Consider the following 19,597-nt stretch of genomic DNA (forward strand, 5'->3'; position numbering starts at 1 on the left):
TTGTGGGGAGAATTTACGAATGATGAGATATTATTCCTGTGACTATGTTCTATGAAAAAAGAGAAATTGTCTGGTAGGCCTAACTACATCACAAGAGCCCTTTAAAAGCAGAGAATTTTCTATTAGTAGCAAAAGAGGAGGAAGTTAGAAATTAAAAACATGAAAAGGAGTGTACATGTTGGTTTGGAGATAAAGGGAGTCATGTGGCATAAACCTGAGAGCAACCTCTAGGAGCTGAGAGTGACTTTCAGCCTGCTGCCAGCAGCAAAACAAGGACTTAAGTCCTATAACCACAAGGAACAGGATTCTATCAGCCATCTAAATGACCCTGGAAGTGGATTCTCTCAGTCTCCAGATAAGAACCCAGCCCAGGAAAAATCAAAATCAAGGTTTTGCCCTTGTGAGAGCCTAAGCAGAGGACCCAGCTGAGCCTACTTGGACTTTCAACCTACAGAACTGTGACAACAGTAAATGGAGATATTCAAAGTCTCTAAGTTTGTGTTGATTTGTTACATAGTGATAAAAACTAAATATAACTGCAAAGGAACAAGAGAGACATTTTAGGGGACAGAAATATTCTATACACTGATTGTGATTATGACAGTGATTACATAGGTGTATACATTTGTCAAAACCCAACCAACTGTATATTTAAAATAGATGCATTTTAGTGTATATTAATTATACCTTAATATAGTTGATTTCAGAAGAGCTAGTTTCTGGGGCACCTGGGTGGCTCAGTTGGTTAAGTGTCTGACTTCAGCTAAGTCAAGATCTCATGTTTGTGAGTTCAAGACCTGTATGGGTTTTTGCACTGTCAGTGCAGAACCTGCTTGGGATTCTCTCTCTCTGCTGCTTCCCCACTTGTGCCCTCCCTCTCAAAATAAATAAACTTAAAAAAAAATAAAAGAGCTGGCTTCTGTCTGGTTTTCTCCTTATACCTCTTGTCATCATATACACTACACTCATAAGTAGTTTTATGTGTTCTCTGCTTCAGTACCCCTCATTTACTGATTCTCTAGCCCAAGAATCCAAATAAGCCCTCAAGCCAGAATATTCAATTGTCACTGGAGGGTGTGAGCAATAGATTATCATGATCTGATTTATATTTAAAAAAAATTTTTTTAATGTTTATTTTTGAGAGAGACAGAGGCAGAATGCAAGTGCGTTAGGGACAGAAAGAGAGGGAGACACAGAACCCAAAGCAGACTCCAGGCTCCGAGCTGTCAGCACAGAGCCCAACGTGGGGCTTGAACCCATGAGCCGTGAGATCATGACCTGAGCTGACGTCACACACTCAACCGACTGAGCCACCCAGGCGCCCCTGATTTACATTTTTAAAAGATTACTAGGAAAAGTCTAGCATGGAGATCATCCATGTAAAACTTAGAATTCCATAAGAAATTTGCTAGTTGGAAAATCATATCTTAGAACAGTTGTTTCCAAATTGTATTTCAAGGAGCCCTAGTATCCAATATAATGCCTCAGGACAAAAAGAAAGAAATAGAAGATGACATATGTCGGTATGGGAAATGGGGAAAACACACAAAGGGGAAACAGCCTCACAAGTTTTAACCCAATAGCTTCCTTTCACCTACTTTATGTTTAAGGATTCCATGTAGGAGTTAGTAGCAGTTGTTCAAATGTTAAATATTTTTTAAACTACTGCTTTATAAGTTTGGTAAAAATGGGCAAGAAGCATCCTGATTTTCTGCTTTTGTGTCACAGGGAGCCAACTATAACATAACCAATAGAGCAAGGGAAAGGATTCACCACCTCATATTCCTTAAGACGTATAGGAGCTGCTCAAGAGAATTATAATCTTCTTATTTCTGGCTCACTGATGGTATGAATCATGTCTAATTCATCTTTGTATCCCCAAGTGCCTATCACCTAGTACACACTGAAATACTTGCTGAGTTTAACATGACATACAAACAATGTTAAAAGGTGTAATAAAAAGTGCTGTAACACTTTAAAATCTAACACTCTTTGGTAAAGTTACTAAAACATATCACTCCTAGGTATATTTCTTTAAGAACTTCTTGCACAAGTACACTAGGAGACACATACAAGAATGTTTGATAGCAGTACCATTTACAACAGTAAAACAAAAACAACAAAAATTTCAGTCAAGAACATCAATAAGTAATTTATGACATATACACAATGAAATACTATATAGCAAAATAATGAATAAACTAAAGTTAAAAATCCATACTAATCCACAAATATAATATTCAGTGGGGAAAAAAAGCAAGGTGTAAAATATTACAGGGTACGATACCATCTAAGACAACACAATGTATCGTGAGAATGGTGGTTACGATGTGGTGGATGAGAGAGAAGTATTTTAGGACAAGTCGCAGAAGAGGCTTCCATTTTACTAGTGAAGCTCAGTGGTGATTAATGGGTATTCATTTATTATGCTTTGAGTGTATTTATACTTAGAAAATTTCATATTCAGTTTAAAGTTCTACACCAAGGATTGGCAACTAAGGCCTGTAGGCCAAATCAACCTCAACACCTATTTTTGTAAGTAAAGTTTTACTGGAACACAGCCATTCATTTGTTTATGTAGTGTCAGTGATTATACTATGTAGTGTCAGAGTTGAGTGGTCGTGACAGAGAAGTCTGAAGTATTTACTCTTAGGTGCTTCACAGAAAATGCTTGCCAACCCCTGTTCTATTTCCAGGTATAGAGTGCAAATGAAGGAGAATTTAATTCTGAAACAACACAAATAAATCATGGTGATGGTTACTGGGAAAAATGATCAGCAGGTGTGATGATAGCCAGATTATAAAAAAAAAGAATAGGAGGAAAACAAGGAAAAACTAAATAAGCTTTAGAGCACTGCTGTCTAATAGAACTTTCTGAGATGATGGAAATATTCTATATCTGCACTGTTCAATATGGAAGCCACTAGCCACATGTGACTTTGGAGCACCTGAAATGTGGCTATTGTGACTGAGGAACAAAACTTAAAATTTTATTTATTTTTAATTATTTTAAACAGTCACGTGTACCATACTGTACAGTGCACCGTTAGAGCTCTGGAGGACAGATTGATAGCAGGTGTCACCTGAAAACTAGGCTAGGGTGCTTATTCAAAGGAACGACAGGGGACAGAGTTGCCTCCAATTTAGAAAATTTCGGCCACTGATGGAAAGGCAAACCATGGATAATCATAAGGGTATGGTTAATATATACACTTGGGATTCAAACAATATTAATAAAAATTGGACCAAATGACTACTCTTTTCTAAGAAAGAGGGCATAAAGAAAGAGGATACAAAGTAAGAAAAGCAGAGAGCCAACCTTGAGATTTGGGGATTTCCATGCTAATTTGTTAAGCGAACAAACATTATTAGGTGAATGAGAAGTACAATAGCTAGAGAGTTAGTTGGCAGGGAAACCAGAAGAGCTATGATTTAAAATTTCGAAAAACGAGTTCTACAATCTCCCAAGTGAATGAGGAAGGCTTTTGGAGTAATAAGTAATTAGCTAGAAAAGCCATAAAAATAAGGGACCTAGATACCAATAATGACTTTTTCTTCATTTAATCAAAACAAACATCTGCAAAAGATATGCCATGTTATCGTATTTTCTAGGTTTCTGTCACATAGAAAGATGTTTAACTTTTATTACTTTGTTCAATTATACAGTACATATTTTATATATATATAAATATATACAAAATGTACATAATATGTATATTTATGTATGTACAATATGTACATATAATATGTACAAAATATGTACAAAATATGTACATATTTTATATATATGTATATATATAAAATAACATATATAACAAATTACTTTGTTCAATTATATATAATAAATATATCACCCAGATATATTTAGCTTCCACTGAAGACGATAAGCATTTGTCTAGAAATAAGGTCCTAGTGTTACAAAACTTTTCAAATCCTTCATTAGATTGACATTTCTTCTCTTTTCTACTATGATACACTGTGCTTCATCCCTCCTTATCCAAACCACTAAGAAAATATTCCACAGGCTAATAAAAGTATCAGTTTATACACTGTATGAGAATATGCTACCAAAAAAAAAGGAATTCTAAGGAACAAACTTACTTCCCAGCAGCCAATACAACTGCTATCTATAGAAGTGATAAAATCAGTTGTCTGGTTTCCATGTCCTAGCAATAGCTTTTTTGTTTTGTTTTAGTGTGGAGTTCAAAAATAACTGCCTGATGATACACAGACACAGAGCACTATATTTAGTATCTGTTTTAATCAGTATTGGCATAAGGAATACAAAATATTCCTTGGGGAACCTGTCTAAATACTTGTATTTAGACACATGATCTTATTATAGCAGGGGAGAATTTGCAATTTTCAATTATTAATTTTATTTTACAGTTCTCTCAGAATTTATGATATTCACAGTAGGCTACTACTAATTATACTCCTCTTTACTATCAAGAAGATTGGAATGGTATGTAGAAAAGAACAGTGTGATCTGTAGTAAAGAGAACACAGGCTCTGAAGTCATAGAGACTCTGAATTAAGTCCTGGCTATTATATACATACCCAATGAACCTCACTGAGCCTCTGCTACCTGATTTGTAAAACAGGGATAATGATATTTAGTTTGAAAGATGTCATGAAAACTAAATGAAATCACGTATTTACAAGTACCTAGACAGAGAGCCTAGCCATGCTTGACACCCAATGACACCCAAATAGCTGCTTCACTCTCATTCCCAGGCATTTAAGGTCTCTTCTGTAATTTTTTTCCCTCTTCTACATGTTTAACCTAAGAATACAATGTCCAATAAATGTAAGAAGAAAAGAGAATAATCAGTTGTTTTGATCCTGAAAAGGCAGAAGGGGATAAGATATCCAAAGCTAAGGTGAAAAGATCATCTTTAGACAGGATAAACAACTCAAAGGTTGGGGTTCCTTGGCAGAGTCTTGAACATGCATGAAGGCAGATAATGGGAAAATAATGGAGTTCCCTTTTAATAGCTTGTATTTTCTCTGTAAATTAGGAAGAAAGATCACTTGCTAAGTGTGAAAGAGAAGAGGAAAGTTTGAGGTTTGAGATGGAAAAAGTTGAAAAAAGTGTTAAAAATAGTAGGGAAAGTTAACCAGGGAAATACAGCAGGATATCTGAGCAGTGTCGAGGGTCCATTTGAGACTGGGTTCCACATTAATTTATGAACATGAGTGTGTTCTGTTCTGTTGAAAGATTTTCTTCAGTAGTACTCGGCTACTTAGATGCAGGTACAAAGAAAGAGGTTATCTGCGTTCAACTTGAGTTAGAATTTCATTTCATTTCATTTCTAGTCTAGTCATAATGAACTATGAACACTAAACTAGGATAAAGGAAAAAAAAAATGAGAAGGGATAATATGCTAAAGTGTTTAGGAGTAATACTAAGAGTAACACTAAGCAATCAAAAAAAAGATAGCTGTTATTATCATTAACTATGGTCCTCTAGCAGAAAGTAATTTCATTATTCTAATTTGTAATCATTTCTTTAAAAAATTTTTTGTTAATGTTTATTTGTTTTTGAGAGAGAGAAAGACAAGAGTGAGAGCTGGGGAGGGGCAGAGAGCGGGGGAGACACAGGATCCAAAGCAGGCTCCAGGCTCTGAGCTGTCAGCGGACTCGGGCTAGAATTCACCTGAAAGCCAAAGTTGGATGCTTAACTGACTGAGTCACCCCCTAATTTATAATCATTTTTATGTATCTCTCTCTCTTTCACCAGATTGAGCTCTTTGAGGATAAAAAGAGTATACTGCTTATCTTTGATTCTTCCCAAAGTGTGGTCCAGTAGCTACCACACTATGACTACTAAAAGCACATAATTAAATCAATGAATCAAATATCTTGCTTCTAAGCTATTCAGAGGGGTTTTTGGTTTGTTTGTTTATTTGTTTTTAAGATTCTAGCTAGGGCATTAGAACCTTAACAACAATTCAGAAAATAAGACATTTCTAAGAAAGGGCCACTGTCAATTCAATGATAGAATCTTACTTAGTAGCTACAACACAATGGATAAGAGTTTTCCAAAAATGCAGACTACAGAATTAACATGAGGAAGAAAATGAATTAACACAGACACAACATGAAAACTGAGAATACATTTTTCTATTTTAAGGGAAGGAAGGAGACTCCTGCCTCTATTTTTATCATTTCAGGACCTTACAATGTCTCATGAAATGAGTAATCTGAAGCATAACCTACCCAATGCTGATCAAATATCTGCATTAGAACTTCAAAGTAACTTCAAAGATATATAATCTGAGAGCTGGCTAGGTCCATTAACTTAATCTTTGTTTTGGGGCAGAGGGCAGACCCCCAAAAGAATACTGTACCTTTCCCAGTTTATCAAAGGCCATAGGGTTTTAAGAAAGAGATCTTTTTTGGCTGTGGATTCAATTTAAAAAACATAAAGATTTTATTTTTGCTGCTGCTTAAACTAATATGTTCATTTTAAAGTATTCAAAGGGAAAATATATAGTCAACAGCTTTGACTGTATATAGGGAATCACAACTTTGAATTGCAAGCTGTACTGAGTATCTTCTTTAATAATGGATTGTTTGAGACTCTGTGTGTGTGTGTGTGTGTGTGTGTGTGTGTGTGTGTGTGTGTGTGTGTGTTTGTGTGTGTGTATGTATTTTCCCCCCTAGAGAAACTATGTTATATTGAGAGATCAAGTCTCTTGTTGGTTCTTGTAAGTATGAAGCACCATGTGACACCTACTAAGATATTAAAATGCCTAAGCCTCTAGGTCCAACATTTAAGGGAAAACGTATGCAGACTTTTCATCTGAGATGTCAAAAGAAACTCTTGTTTTTCTTACCACTTGTATTCTAACCAGTAGAAATCAAAACAGGCTAGGAAAAACGGATTTCAGGCAGTGAACAAAAAGGAAAGAAAAAATTCTGCAACTGGATACTTCTTAGCCCAGTTTCACTCTCTCCATCACTCCTATTTTTTCCTGAAGGAACCAGGAAATGTCCTGTCTCTACTTTCAAGGAAAGAACTTATAGTTCCTACATAGAGTTTATCTCCTTCCCAGAGCCACTGTAGAAAAAAGAGCACCCACTCCTACTGCATCCCCATTCTCAACACTTATGATTTGTAAAGCAAGCAATTCAATGAAAGTAATGCGTTTTGACAGTCAATAAGACCAACACATTTGAGGGGTGCCTGGGTGGCTCAGTCAGTCGAGCATCTGGTTCTTGATTTCGGCTCAGGTCACAATCCAATGGTCGTGGGACCGAGCCCCATGTCGGGCCCCACGCTGAGCAAGGAGCCTGCTTAGGATTCATTCTCTCTCTCTCTCTCTGTCTGTCCCTCTCTCTCTCTCCCCGACCCCAATGCCTCTGCCCCTCCCCCACTCTCTCTCTAAAATGAAAAATTCAAAAAAACATTAAGAAAATAACAATGCATTTGAAAAGGAAGGTTTGAAAATATAAGAGAAAGACAGAATAATCAAATGTTGGGTCCTTGAGAAGACAGGAGAAAATGAGATACACTCTATGTAAAATTATATACCAGCAACAAGTGGGGAGCTGGCAGTAAGTTAAAAAGGTTTTCTTCTCCATCTCTTTTCCTTTACTTCAGTGAAAGTTAAAGATACACATAGATGTATAATCAAAGAAAGACCAAGATAGAGTTTGAGTACATAAGAGACATAATACAATCTATCTACATTTCAGGGTGATATCCAGGGTAGAGACATTTTCATAGCACTACTAGGCATTTTCTTGTCTTCTCATGGACACCCAAAATCATAAAACATTAATGTACAAGTTTCCATATCAATTAAGGATAAAATTGTGAAATTTAAAAAATCTAAGCTTTAAAAAAATAATCTTATTTTGTATTTTATATATTAATAGCCATTATATAGTAAACATCTGCCACTTGCTAGAGACTAATACATAATACAGTCTTTTACTGTGATTTGGTTTTGAATGATATTTTACATTAAAAATTAATTCAAAATTACCTGAAGGAGAGGCTACCCAAACAGTATCAAGTATACTTCAATGAACTGCAAAGAAGCCTGGCTGCTACTGTACTCACACTTAATCCTATCTGCCTAATTCAACTCATGAGTTGTTTTGTCTTTAATGAAACAAAATTACCACAGATATTAAGTCTGTATTACCTTCATAATGTTAACTAAGTCTGTTTGATAGTAGCGATCCTGGTGTGCATTTGCTGCTGCTAATGTAAGAAGATAATCATTCCTTGCGTGGGTAGCTTTGGAATTACATTCAGATCGCCGGGCTTTTAACTAAAACATAGTAAAAGAAAAAAATCAATGCAAACTGACAACTGAACTGTAAAATATATAAAGATACCATTCTTAGCTGGCAAGTAATAGCTCCTCAACAAGAGTAAAGGTAACCACGTGGAAAAATATTTATACACATAAAAAATTACTCAACACTAGGGGCACCTGGCTGGCTCAGTCAGTGGAGCAGGTGACTCTTGATCACAGGGTTGTGAGTTTGAGCCCTATGTGTGGCACAAAGTTTACTTAAGATAAAATTTAAAAATTAAAAAAAAAATATTCAACACTGTTAAGAAATTAAATAAACAGTGATTAGAACTGTTATACATGGTAAGAGTGTTCTTACATATTTCTTATTTACATTTAACCTACTTCCAAAGCTTTTCAGGAAACTTCAAAATATTTTGCTCATTTTATTCAGATGGGAAAATAAAGGTTCCAAATTGAGTAAGTGCCTTATCTTCAAAGACATGGGTAAAGCTGTTGGGAGTTAGAAAAGTTTTTTAAAAAAAATCAACACTCCTCATGTGCCAAAAGAACTGGGTGCTAGTTGGGATCATGACAGCCAAAGGCAGGTTATTAAATTTAACTTATCAGGTATCCACAGCTTAAGGGTCCCACAGAAAAATCTCACTTGCATTGGCCCGGAATATATACTCAAGTGTGTAAATATGAGTGAAATGGATTTTGCAGAGATTTTCTAGAGCCCGTGGACTAAGCCTCTTGGACTAAGAGTTACAGACAATAGGCTACCTAAGCAGGTAAAGTATAGAAACCAATCTCTGAAGCAATCTTGACAAGCAAGTGGTGTCCAAGTGCTGACATCTGGGTGAAAAACTCCCATGAACTGGGAAGGAAACTTCTTCCCTAAGTTAATGACTTTAATATGCTTCTCTACATTAGGTGGAAATAACTGACTTTAACCCTCAAAAAAAACAATTTTTTTAATAAGCTAAGGTTTCTCAATTGTGAAAGTTTTCAAAAACTTACCTTTACACTCGCCTTCTGTAAACTGATTCTTGATTGAAAAAGACTAAGTTTAGATCTATAATAAAACAGAAAATAGTATGTTTAATAAAATTATAAAATTACATATAAAACTTATTAAGTATTATAATTCCAAACTTTTTTTAAAATGACACTTTCCACAACACTATTCCAAAAGAGTACTAACAAATGGAAAACCGACAGCAATGATTATTTTCCTTTATTTTACTACAGGAAGAATATTGTAGTCCAACAGAAAATATTGGGATATTTAATAAAAATATCCTGAATGACAAAAATACAATTTGACAAATCCAATATATTGGTATCTCTTAATAAACAAGAGTCATCAAACTACAGTTTATTTCCATTATCATACAATTACACACACTTTAGTTCCTATAAGAAAGTTCAAGGATGCCTAGGGATGACCAATCTATGGAGGCAAAACTTAGGCTTTCAGCGCCGTGGGCAATATGCTGTAACACCTGCAGTGCAATCTACAGCATGATATTACCGGGCTCTTGAAAGTCCTTAATTCCATTTTTTTCTCCCATTAAAAGTCCACTGTTAATATAGTATTTGAATACAGTGAGAAAGTCCTTGTTCTCTCTGCCCTATATGATTTTGTTCTATTCAATCTTCTCCCATTCTGGTGTCCTTATTTCTCTCAATCCCTTTTGGTTTGGGAAGGAAACAATAATCTAACAAAATGCTGGTTTTACCCAAACAACTAGAGATAAGCAGAAGAAGAAAGTCAACAAACACTAAGGAATAACCAACACCCCCACAACCAGTGACTTTTGAGGCGGCAATGTTTGTCTCGACTGCAGTGTTATGGTGACTGCCATGGGAGAACTCAGGGCATGTGCTGAATGCTATGCCATAATACGAAGTCAAGTTGCAGACCACCTGGGAATGGAAGGCGCAGCAAGCCAGTCTCTGCACAGCAAATGTGAGGAGGATAGCAAAAGCAGTCTATGCTCTTTCTAACAAAAGAGAAACATTCAGGGACGTACACATACGCATCCTAACTACTTCCCCAGTGTTTAAAAAAAAATAAGGTCCACGATTTTCCTGTTATTTTCTATCTTGCCATATTCATATTTCCTAGGGTTTTGCCTGTTTTTATTAATCAGATTGTTATTCATTCTGATTTAAGAAAGCAAAGGCCTGGGGCGCCTGGGTGGTTTGGTCGGTTAAGTGTCCGACTTTGGCTCAGGTCATGATCTCACGGTCCCTGAGTTCGAGCCCCGCGTCGGGCTCTGTGCTGACAGCTCAGAGCCTGGAACCTGTTTCAGATTCTGTGTCTCCCTCTCTCTCTGCCCCTCCCCTGTTCATGCTCTGTCTCTCTCTGTCTCAAAAATAAATAAACATTAAAAAAAAAAACAAAGAAAGAAAGCAAAGGCCACAAGCTTTAAAATTTGGGACAGCCTGTTCAAGGCTAAAAAAGACTAGGGTATTCTTGATTCTCCTTTTTTATTGTAGTCATTATCCAAATAGTCTGAGTTGCACCTGGATTTTCCAAAATAAGGTTTTAAGTTTCTAGTTTCTGCTTCATTTGCTAATTTTCATATAATTCTTGTGTGGAACTTAAGAAAGTATTAGTAATAGAATAATACAGTTCCAGGGGCGCCTGGGTGGCTCAGTCAGTTAAACATCTGACTTCAGCTCAGGTCATGATCTCACGGTTTGTGGATTTTAGCCCCACATCAGGCTCTGTGCTGACAGTCTGGAGCATGGAGTCTGCTTTGGATTCTATGTCTCCCTCTCTCTCTGCCCCCTAACCCCTGCTTGTGATCTCTCTCTCTCTCTCAAAAATAAACAAACATTAAAAAAAAAAGAAAAAACAGTTCCTGTGCTCAAAGATTATGATCTATAAAAAATAAGATATATATGAATGGTGAATTGTATTGCACACTCCTCTTCATCATCTACTTCCAAATGTTAATTAATGCTCCTTAGGGTCTCAAACTCAATTTCTCATCTAATATAGGATTTCAACCGTATAGCTATCATCTGATAGGCAATCAACCCTGACAGGCAATCATCTGATAGGCCCTATTCTCATCTGAGAGTTAGATATGTGACCCCCTACCAAATTTATTCACCTCAGAGTCCTACAGGCTCTTCAGAACCTACACATCCAAAATGGAACTCATCCTTCCCTTCCCTCTTCCTTGTGTGCTCTCTCCTAATGTGCACATCTTACTGTCTGTCAAATCACCTACCAAAACTACATATAGTCTAGTTTTCACTTCCCCTTTCTGATATTCCTTCCCATCTTCTTCAAGATTCTGTCCAAATACCACTTCTTCTATAAAGGTTTCCTTTTTCATGAGGCAAAATTAATCTATTTTCTAGGCTTACAAAACAGTGTTTTCATACAATTACAGCAAATATGTTACTGAGTGACATGAGGCACTTAATTTCTTTGAATTTGCTGTGAATAAACAAGTCATAAAGTTACTTTTAAACACAGTTGTCTTTAATTCTAGGCTTTAAATTTCTTAAGGATGCAAAGCTTATCTTACTCATCTTTGTACCCACAGCACCCAATATAATTATTCAATAAACGTTTAGTGAGTGAATGAAGATAAAGAAACATTTCTTACTCTGTAGTTGAATGAATTTTCCAGAGAAGTTACACACTGAGATAAAATGTCTTATATACTAAAATCCCTTTGAATTTGGGCCATATTAGAAGGCAGTTTCTTGAGATCAGCATCTGTGAATTAGACCCTGTCAAATCTAGACTTCTTAGGAATAGCCTTGCAATTGTCCGCATTTACACTCTGTGGCCCTTGGCTAAAGTAGGTATTTACATATGCTCTACAAATCTGTCAACTCTCTGTTCTAGAATCCTGAGAGTTTTAAAAAACAAATTCCTAAAAACCACTAGGAGAGGAAATTCCTATTAGAGATTATCTAATCTAAAATCTTCAGGTCTTATTGGGAAGATGGGTTCATTGACTCTATGAAAGTATGGGAAATATTTGTATGCTCACAAAAATAAAATCATAAAGACAATAAACTAAATTAGGGAAATATTAAATATGTTTTCCAGTAACATTAAGTATTTCATGAGTATTCGTCTACCATACTTTGGTACTACATAAACTTTCAAGGATACACTAAATTTTCACAAGAGGGTTATGAGATTGCTTAACTTCCTGCTGATAAAAGCATATTAACGAACCTCACCCACTAGTTGCTAGTCTGTACAAGTGTTCATAACCTTTCTGATTTCATGATTAGGAGTTCAGAGTTCCAGATTTTGCATTAAACGGGAGTCTCAGCTCTCCTCACAGACCTCTTTAGAGTACCATTCTATGACACAGGTTTATTTTTTCTCAAAAACTTTTTATCTTTCCTCAACTTGTCATAGCAAAAATCTCTACGGCTTGTTTTAGATCTCTTTTTTATTACCAACTGCCAGTTCCTTCTGTACCAAATGCCAGTTTCTTTTTTTCCTAATTATTCTCAAAATCAAGGACTTATAAGTCACATATATGAAGAGTAAAATGCACACAGTTGCTAAAGCACACATTAAAAAAGTGTATGTATTAGAACTTCACATAAGAGAGAAACTGTGCTTGAGTCAGGGTTTCTATACTGAGGTTAGTGCTCTTATATATTTGACATGTCCAAGGTCCTCAATGGCATGCTAAGGATCAGGGATTTCCAAATACAACTGATTTAGAGTCTAGCATGAAAAAAATGAAGCTCTTAAATCCTGATACTCAGATACCACAGCAACTTCAACAGGCTTTTGCTAAGCTTTTGATACCATGTTCATTTGTCTTCTTTCCTTTCCATAATTCAATTGAACGTGAAACTGACTGATCAAACATTCTCTTATTGCTGTATTAATTGAAATGAGATCAGCCAATATGAAAGAAAAATTTGAAAGTATGTAACATTTATAGGTCAGACAAAACCAAGATAACCTGAGAATGAGTCTATGCCCTATATTAATAGAAAACAAAGTACTGGCAAAAATAACATTTATTTGCATAATTACTTTTTCAGAAATGCTAAAACACATACTTTGCCTCGATGTCAGCTTTCTCCCGTACTGCATGAGCCATCTGTTCAGTCTCAAAGTACTTCTTTTTGCCTTTAGCTAAATCTTTCACCGTCTCTTGTAATTCAGTTTGGATCTTCGTCAACTGGTCCACACACTGTAAAATACAAAGTACAATTATTATGATATTAGTTTTCAGGCTTACCGAAATGAATTTGTCCTAAGGACTATGCACCATGCCCTCAGGATGGAAACCCAAGAGAAAAATCAGCACTTTAGTCTCCGTCAAATTGTAAATTAAAATCCAGTGAACAGCTGGTACTCCCATCTCAAGTAAGGTATTGAATATTGTCCCAGTTTGCTTAACAACTCTGCTTTGAGAAATAACCACAGTGCCGCTGATGACTGACAGTAAGGTAAAGCAAAAGAAAAGCAACAATGAAAATGCTTTTATTATTGGAGATTTCATGGCAATAAAGGCAAAAGAACAAAGCAATTCTGTATTTCTTCATAATTCTTGCACAGGGGCCATACTAATCTTCTCTGTATCATTCCAATTTTAGTATATGTGCTGCCAAAGCGAGCACTCTTCATAATCTTAATAAAGTCTCTACATGTTTGGGGAACTGACGGTGCAAAGGTAGTGAAGAATTCTACTCTGGGAAAGAAGGAAAGAAATCTGACAAGTCTGACATTAAGTCCGAGATGAAGAGAAGCAAGAAACCTGGGTACCACATAACAGTTACTACTCAAAATTACTGCCAGCTCAATTCTTTGGATACACCTATACACTCTGAGAGAAGGGACAGACATAATTAACTCGAAGAAATGTTTAATCAATAAATTTTTATAACACAATTGGGCCAAAGTAACATTGCTTTGCAACTCTTCTGGATATCCAAAGGGGAAACATTTTTCCCAGTTTGAAACAAACCACTGAAAAGTTTTGCCAGCCTGAGACAAATTTAGGGAAGCTCTCACTGAAAAACTTCTGAGCCTGAAATAGTATTTAGTGGAGACTGACAAAAAACCTCAGCAAAGTAGGAGGAGATATTGGTGAGGGACTATTGTGCCAGGCTGAACAGCATGGAGTAGATAGAGCAAGGACACTGGAATAGCATAGATAAAGCACAAACTTACACATGTGACATACAGGCTAGAGTTTCCCAGAAATTATTAGGTGTTAAGAAAGGGACAACTTTGGGGTGCCTGGGTGGCTCAGTCAGTTGAGTGTCCAACTTCAGCTCAGGTCATGATCTCACGGTTCATAGGTTCGAGCCCTGCGTCAGGCTCTGTGTTGACAGCTCAGAGCCTGGAGCCTGCTTTGGATTCTGTGTGTGTCTCTCTTTCTCTGCCGCCCCCCCCCCACTTGTGCTCTCTCTTGAAAATAAATAAACAAATATTAAACAAATAAAAGGGACTACTTTACAGAAAGTGCAAAACCTGGAAGGTTCTCTATGGGCATATTTACTGAGCACTTATCAAGTGTCAGGCTGTGAATAAAGGGTTAAAAAGCCACTTCTTTCTCCTCTGCATGAAAACTGGACCCTTGCTTAACTTTCTAGGTCTCTGTTTCAACAGAAACCTGATGAAGACACAATGTCAACTGTGTTATTTGGTAACACTACTTATGAACCCGACAGGCAAACTGCATCAAAGTACAAATGAACTATAAATATCTGGTGGAGAAGCCCTGGCTTTAGGCTTTTTTGAGTATTGTAATTCCTGTGTCTGGATGTGTCCTTCTCATAGACTTTGGAAGCTCTGTCTGTAAAGTTGTCATAAAAGCTTTTAGTCTCCTTTAGGGCCTGTGGCTACCCCTGTACATTCTCTCTCATTCTCTTGCTCTAGATCTCTTACCTGAGGAACCAAACAGAATAACCGTGGTTGGCTATGTAGACTGAGACATACACCAGTGAAAGAACTAAATACTAGCACTAGACACTGCCCTGCTGGTTAACTGTGTTCCCTGTTCTAATGTCCTTCTAAGTTAATCTCATACCAGGTATGGCCTACAATAATCATGACAGTCTCAATGTTTCGTTAAACTTAAGAAGACTCCCTATGGGCACATAGGAAGAATGCACTAAGTTTAGTACTTAATAAATATTATCACATTTACTCTTCCAAATGACTCTGGTAAAAGTGTTCATACTAGTCCTATTTTAGGATAAGGAAATAGACTTAAAGTGGTTAAATAATTTACCCAAAGTCATAAAGTGAGAAAGTGATGCTATCATTTACCACGTTAATCCATTATAGCACCTACCCCAGTTTTGTGACAACTCATGTAGAGATACTTTATCTTAAAATAGTAAGCTTTAAAAAAATTTATATGTAATCCACATACCACAAAATTCATCCTTTAAAAGTATACAATTTGGTGGGTTTTAGTATATTTATAAGGTTGTACAACCATTTACACTGTCTAATTCCAGAACATTTCATCACCCAAAAAAGAAACCCCATACCGATTAGCAGTCACTCCTCATTTTCCCCTATCCCTAGTCTCTGGAAACCACTAATCTACTTTCTGTCTCTATGAATTTCCTGCATTTCATTTATCAATGGAATCATGTAACTATGTGGCCTTATATGTCCTAAGTCCTCACATAATGTATTTAGGGTTCATCTATGTTGTATCATGTATTATTTCTCCATTTCTTTTTATGGCTGAATAATATTTCATTTTATAGATACACTAAAATAGTAAGCTTTTATCTTGTAGAAAAATCTGTCTTTCCCTTTAATTTTTAATAGTCCTTATCACAAATAAACCTCTTGTTTATTTATTTACTTTGAGAGAGAGCGTGCATGTGCATGTGCATGAACAGGAAAGGGGCAGAGAGAGAGAGGGAGAGAGAGAATTCCAAGCAGGTTCTGTGCAACCTGACAGGAGGCTCAAACTCACAAACTGTGAGATCATGACCTGAACTGAAATAAAGAGTTGGATGTTTAACTGACTGGATTACCCAGCACCTCAACAAACCTCTTGTAAGAGCATGCGGTTCTTGATCTTGGGGTCATGAGTTTGGGCCTGTGTTGGGCATAGATTTACATACATACATACATACATACATACAAATAAAAATAAGATCCAAAAACTGGGGCATGGTCTGAAAACCATGTTTAATGGGAAAATGAGACAGATTATTTAAAAGAGGAGTCAGGTATAAGGCATTTATAACCAAAATGTTCATCCAAAACAATAGAACTTGACACCTCAGAAAAACTAATCAATGAAGGCAAGCTCAAGAATCCTGTGGTGATTTACATGCACGGAAAGGGTCTGCTAAGTTGAGCATTTCGAGAGGAAACTAAACACAGTTGGTCAAAGCTTTTCATGTGGATTGCACATCATGTGGCTAGGATATCAGTATATTCACACAAATGAACACCATGGGTACATGAGAACATATGTGCGTACACGTGCACAGACCCACACACAGCCACTCACTGCTCATATGCCTACCCTTCGAAGGATAAGATGTATCTCTTAGACCTGATTACTTAATTCATTTTCATCTATAAAAGGCTACCAATTAAATTACTTTCTCTATATGTGACAATATCAGGGGGACCTTATGATAGTTCGTATCTTTGAAAGGATTTCTCAAAAATCTCATCAGAAAACTCAGGGTGATTCTATTCTTGTTTTTTCTTTCCCTTTACATAAGTTTCTAAGATACTGTTCATCAAATAATATTAGATAGATAGCCCATGTGTACAATGAAGAGATCTTTTATGATCTATTCTTCCCTAGCCTTCAGTAAATCCTTAACCAAATGTCTTCCATCACCAAAATGAACTGTTTGAAGTCAGAGCAATTTGAGTTTTTGTCAAAGGAAAGTGCTCTGCACACAGCAAAACAAGGACATACCTCATTTCATTGCACTTTGCTTTCCTGCGCTGCAGATACTGCATTTTTTACAAATTGAAGATTCAAGACTTTAGTGGAAGAACTGTAGATGTGGTGGAAATAGCAAGAGAACTAGAATTTGAAGTAGAGCCTGAAGATGTATCTGAATTGTTGCAATCTCATGATAAAACTTGAATAGATGGGGAACTGCTTCTTATGGATGAGCAAAGACAGTGGTTTCTCGAGAAGGAATCTACTCCTGGTGAAGACTGTTGAAATGACAATTTAGAATACTACATAATTTTAGTTGATAAAGCAGCAGCAGTGTTTGAGAGGATTGCCTCTAATTGTCGAAGAAGTTCTACTATAGGTAAAATGCTATCAAACACCACCACATGCTGCAGAGAAATTGTGTGTAAAAGGAAGAGTCAATGGATACAGCAAACTTCGTTGTCTTATTTTTTTTTAATGTTTATTTTTGAGACAGAGAGAGAGAGAGAGAGAGAGAGAGAGAGAGAGAGAACGAACGAGCATGAGCAGGGGAGGGGCAAAGAGAAAGAGGGAGGCACAGAATCTGAAGCAGGCTCCAGGCTCTGAGCTGTCAGCATAGAGTCTGATGTGGGGCTTGAACACACGAGCTGTGAGATCATGACCTGAGCCGAAGTCAGATGCTTAACTGACTGACCCACCCAGGCACCCCTTCGTTGTCTTATTTTAAGAAATTGCCACAGCCACACTAGCCTTCAGCAACCACCACCCTGATCATCAGCAGCCACCAACATCAAGGCAAAGACCCTCTATCAGCAATAAGATTATGACTCACTGAAAGTTCAGATGATAGATAGCATTTTTAGCAATAAAGTATTTTTAAATTAAGGTATGTACATTGTGTTTTTTTGTTTTTTTTTTTTTAGACACAGCTACCACACACTTATAGCCTACAGTATAGGGTAAACATAACTTTTATATACACTGGGAAACAAAAAAATTCATTTGGCTCACTTTACTGCAATATTTGCTTTATTGTAGTGGTATGAAACCAACCCATAATGTTTTTGAGATATGCCTGCACCAAAAATATTTGTTAAATACAAGTCATAAAACTTAATTTGCAAAGAAAAAGATTACCTAGGATTTCCTTTCCAAATTTAGATTAAATTTCTTCATAGGAATCCAGTTTTCTGAGGGGACTAAATTATATACTTAAAAAGAAGCTTAATAATGCCTATATGTTAAGAAAAGACTTGGTATGGTATAAGCCCAGCTCTTTACCAAGAGTTATCAGCACTGAGCAGACACAGAAATGAATGTACAAGTTTACCTTAAGGATAAGGTATTATATAAAATGGTGACAAACTTGGATACTAGAATTCTAGTGAAGAAAGTAGAAGTATGATACCTAAGTATGACACAGATCTTAGAATAAGATATACTTGGCAATAACTTGAAGAGAGGAATAAAAATAAAATAGCAACTTGAGCCAATACATTAAAGTCCCACAAATCAGTTGATTCTCTAACCTAGTAGTCATGTCCTAGAAATTCATGCTAAGGAAGTAACTTCAAAGAAAAAGTTAATTTTTATTGCAGACTTAGTGGTAATGTCCAAAAACAAAGGTATGATTAAATAAAGTAGAATAAATAAAAAATTCATTCAGGAATTAAAAATAGTAAACACAAAGATTGCATAGAAACATGAACAATTAATTAGGAAATAGAATGAAGAAAATGGGATATGCTAAAAAATGATCGATGTATTAATTGTAACTATTGCAAAAACTAAGAAGATAAAAGGAGTAAGATAATTAAGTAGTCTACTAAGGTAAAGGAATTGTATGTATTTTTCTGTAAACTTATTTAAATATTAAAGTTCAAGTGTTTTTAGAAGATTGCATAGGATTTGGAATTAGGAAGCAGTATATTCAAGTTTCTGCTGTGTTATTTACTACTAAGTCTCTTTAACATTTTTTAGGCTGGGTTTTATCATTTGTAAAATAATAAGATTAATATACCTAACAAGTTGATAGGAAAATCAAATGAGACTATAATGGATATGGTAGCAGTTTACAAACTCTAAAGTGTTATCCAAATGTAAATCCCAACTATTTCAAAGAAACATAAACTCTAGTTTGCATGAGAAAGATATGAACTGAAGTATTACTAATAATTAATACAATGATGGATGTTAACTGGACTTCTGGACTTAGTATGGTGATCATTTTGCAATATATATAAATATCAAATCATTACATTATACACCTGAAATTCATGTTATGTGAATTATATCTCAATTTTTAAAAATGGCAAAAGTCTTAGATTATTATGGCTCTTGTTTTGTTTTATAAGCAAATGCCAGCATACAGAAAATCATTTCGAAAAAGCCATAATATTATTCTCGTTATAATCACAATGGACAGACGTTTTTTAATTGTAATAT

General features: G+C 35.9%; 1 protein-coding gene and 1 non-coding gene across 8 annotated transcripts in view; both read right to left on the reverse strand.

Annotated features, from left to right (window-relative positions):
* Window positions 1–19,597, reverse strand: part of FCHSD2 (FCH and double SH3 domains 2) — a 300,305-nt gene that overhangs the window by 118,392 nt on the left and 162,316 nt on the right. For all 7 annotated transcript variants that reach the window (XM_019449723.2, XM_053900073.1, XM_019449722.2 and 4 more), the window contains 3 exons: window positions 13,326–13,459; window positions 9,279–9,333; window positions 8,160–8,288 (listed from right to left, as the gene is read on the reverse strand). In XM_019449723.2, the coding sequence (XP_019305268.1) occupies window positions 8,160–8,288; window positions 9,279–9,333; window positions 13,326–13,459 (318 nt within the window). The remainder of the gene's footprint in view (window positions 1–8,159; window positions 8,289–9,278; window positions 9,334–13,325; window positions 13,460–19,597) is intronic.
* Window positions 13,784–13,889, reverse strand: LOC128776275 (U6 spliceosomal RNA). The gene has a single exon (XR_008421362.1). It is a non-coding gene; the product is annotated as a U6 spliceosomal RNA (small nuclear RNA).

This window comes from Panthera pardus, unplaced genomic scaffold (genome assembly GCF_024362965.1).
Source record: "Panthera pardus isolate Hobbes unplaced genomic scaffold, ASM2436296v1 HiC_scaffold_12, whole genome shotgun sequence".
In the NCBI taxonomy this organism is placed as follows: Eukaryota; Metazoa; Chordata; class Mammalia; order Carnivora; family Felidae; genus Panthera; species Panthera pardus.